The sequence below is a fragment of the Sphaeroforma arctica genome, assembly GCF_001186125.1.
Source record: "Sphaeroforma arctica JP610 unplaced genomic scaffold supercont1.1266, whole genome shotgun sequence".
NCBI classification, from domain to species: domain Eukaryota; class Ichthyosporea; order Ichthyophonida; genus Sphaeroforma; species Sphaeroforma arctica.
Genome location: NW_014039292.1, coordinates 16613 through 18189, shown reverse-complemented (window position 1 = coordinate 18189; position 1577 = coordinate 16613). Strand labels below are relative to the sequence as shown.

At 41.4% G+C, this 1577-nt stretch overlaps 1 protein-coding gene across 1 annotated transcript; it reads left to right on the top strand.

The window, feature by feature from the left end:
• Positions 1 to 1074: 1074 nt before the first annotated feature.
• On the top strand, positions 1075 to 1388 carry SARC_10487 (hypothetical protein; the record flags this gene model as incomplete). The annotated part of the gene is made up of 1 exon (XM_014295473.1): positions 1075 to 1388. A coding segment is annotated over one exon (282 nt), but the record flags the coding sequence as incomplete, so codon positions are not given.
• Positions 1389 to 1577: the final 189 nt, after the last annotated feature.

Here is a 1577-nt window from a genome sequence, read left to right as displayed (position 1 = left end):
CACATGTTGTGCCATTGTATATGCACATGTTGTGACATTGTATATGCATGTGTTGTGACATTGTATATGCATGTGTTATGACATTGTATATGCATGTGTTGTGACATTGTATATGCACATGTTGTGACGTGGTATATGCACATGCTGTGACATTGTATATGCATGTGTTGTGACATTGTATATGCATGTGTTGTGAAATAGTATATGCATGTGTTGTGACATTGGATATGCATGTGTTGTGACATTGTATATGCATGTGTTGTGAGATTGTATATGCATGTGTTCTGACATTGTATATGCATGTGTTGTGACAATTTTTATGCAAGTGTTGTGACATTGTATATGCATGTGTTGTGACATTGTATATGCATGTGTTATGACATTGTATATGCATGTGTTGTGAGATTGTATATGCATGTGTTCTGACATTGTATATTAGTGTGTTATGACATTGTATATGCATGCGTTATCACATTGTATATGCATGTGTTGTGACCTGTATTTGCACATGTTGTGACATTGTATATGCACATGTTGTGACATTGTATATGCACATGTTGTGACATTGTATATGCATGCGTCGTGACATTGTATATGCATGTGTGCACGGGAATTAGCGGACGGATATTGAAGCCGACGTATATGAGCGCGTGCAACTACTTGTAACTGCACAAATGCAGGTGGTATTACACACACGTCACTCTCATACCCTTTTTTGGGCACATACCTATCTCTCAGATACATACCCAGGTAGCTCACACTCTTCTTACATATACTTTTCAAACGCTATCTAGCATGTTGTTTTCTCAACATATACACACAGTACACCTGGTCTACTATCTCTGCGCGACTGTGAGGCTCTATGCACCTCCTCAATCAAGTTGTGCCTGAACTGTGGCCCTACTATGAGCTGAGTGCAACCACACATCACGTACATACTCACGCATAGTTATACTACATATATTAAACCCTAAGGTTATGCCATAGTTTACTACCCCATCTAATAGACCTCTATTCACTTAGCTACACTATATACACTGATAACATGTCATACTATACTACTCCATCTAACAGACCTCTATTCCTTGTACACATCTCAGCCCACCTGAGCTACTATCTCTGCGCGACTGTGAGGCTCTATGCACCTCCTCAGCCACACTGTGCCTGAACCGGTTTGCTCTGTTATTGGATGAGATATGGCAGGTGGCACTGCAGCAGAACGAGGGAGCCATGTGGACACTCACGTACACACACGCCAGGGGAAGGCTAGTGGCGGAGAAGCATACACTTGCACCAGACACAGACCGCACCATGCTGCCTCGAGAGCTACTGGATAGGATTAACCCAGCGGCGTAGGCGTTTACCATAAGCGTTTACTACTATAATAGAGATGCAAGGCATAAACGTTTACTACTATAAAGGAGATAGCCAGGCATAAGCGTTTACTAGTATAACAGAGATGCCAGGCATAAACGTTTACTACTATAATAGAGATGCCAGGCAAAAGCGCTTACTACTATAATAGAGATATCAGGCATAAGCGTTTACTACTATAATAAAGATGCCAGGCATAAGCG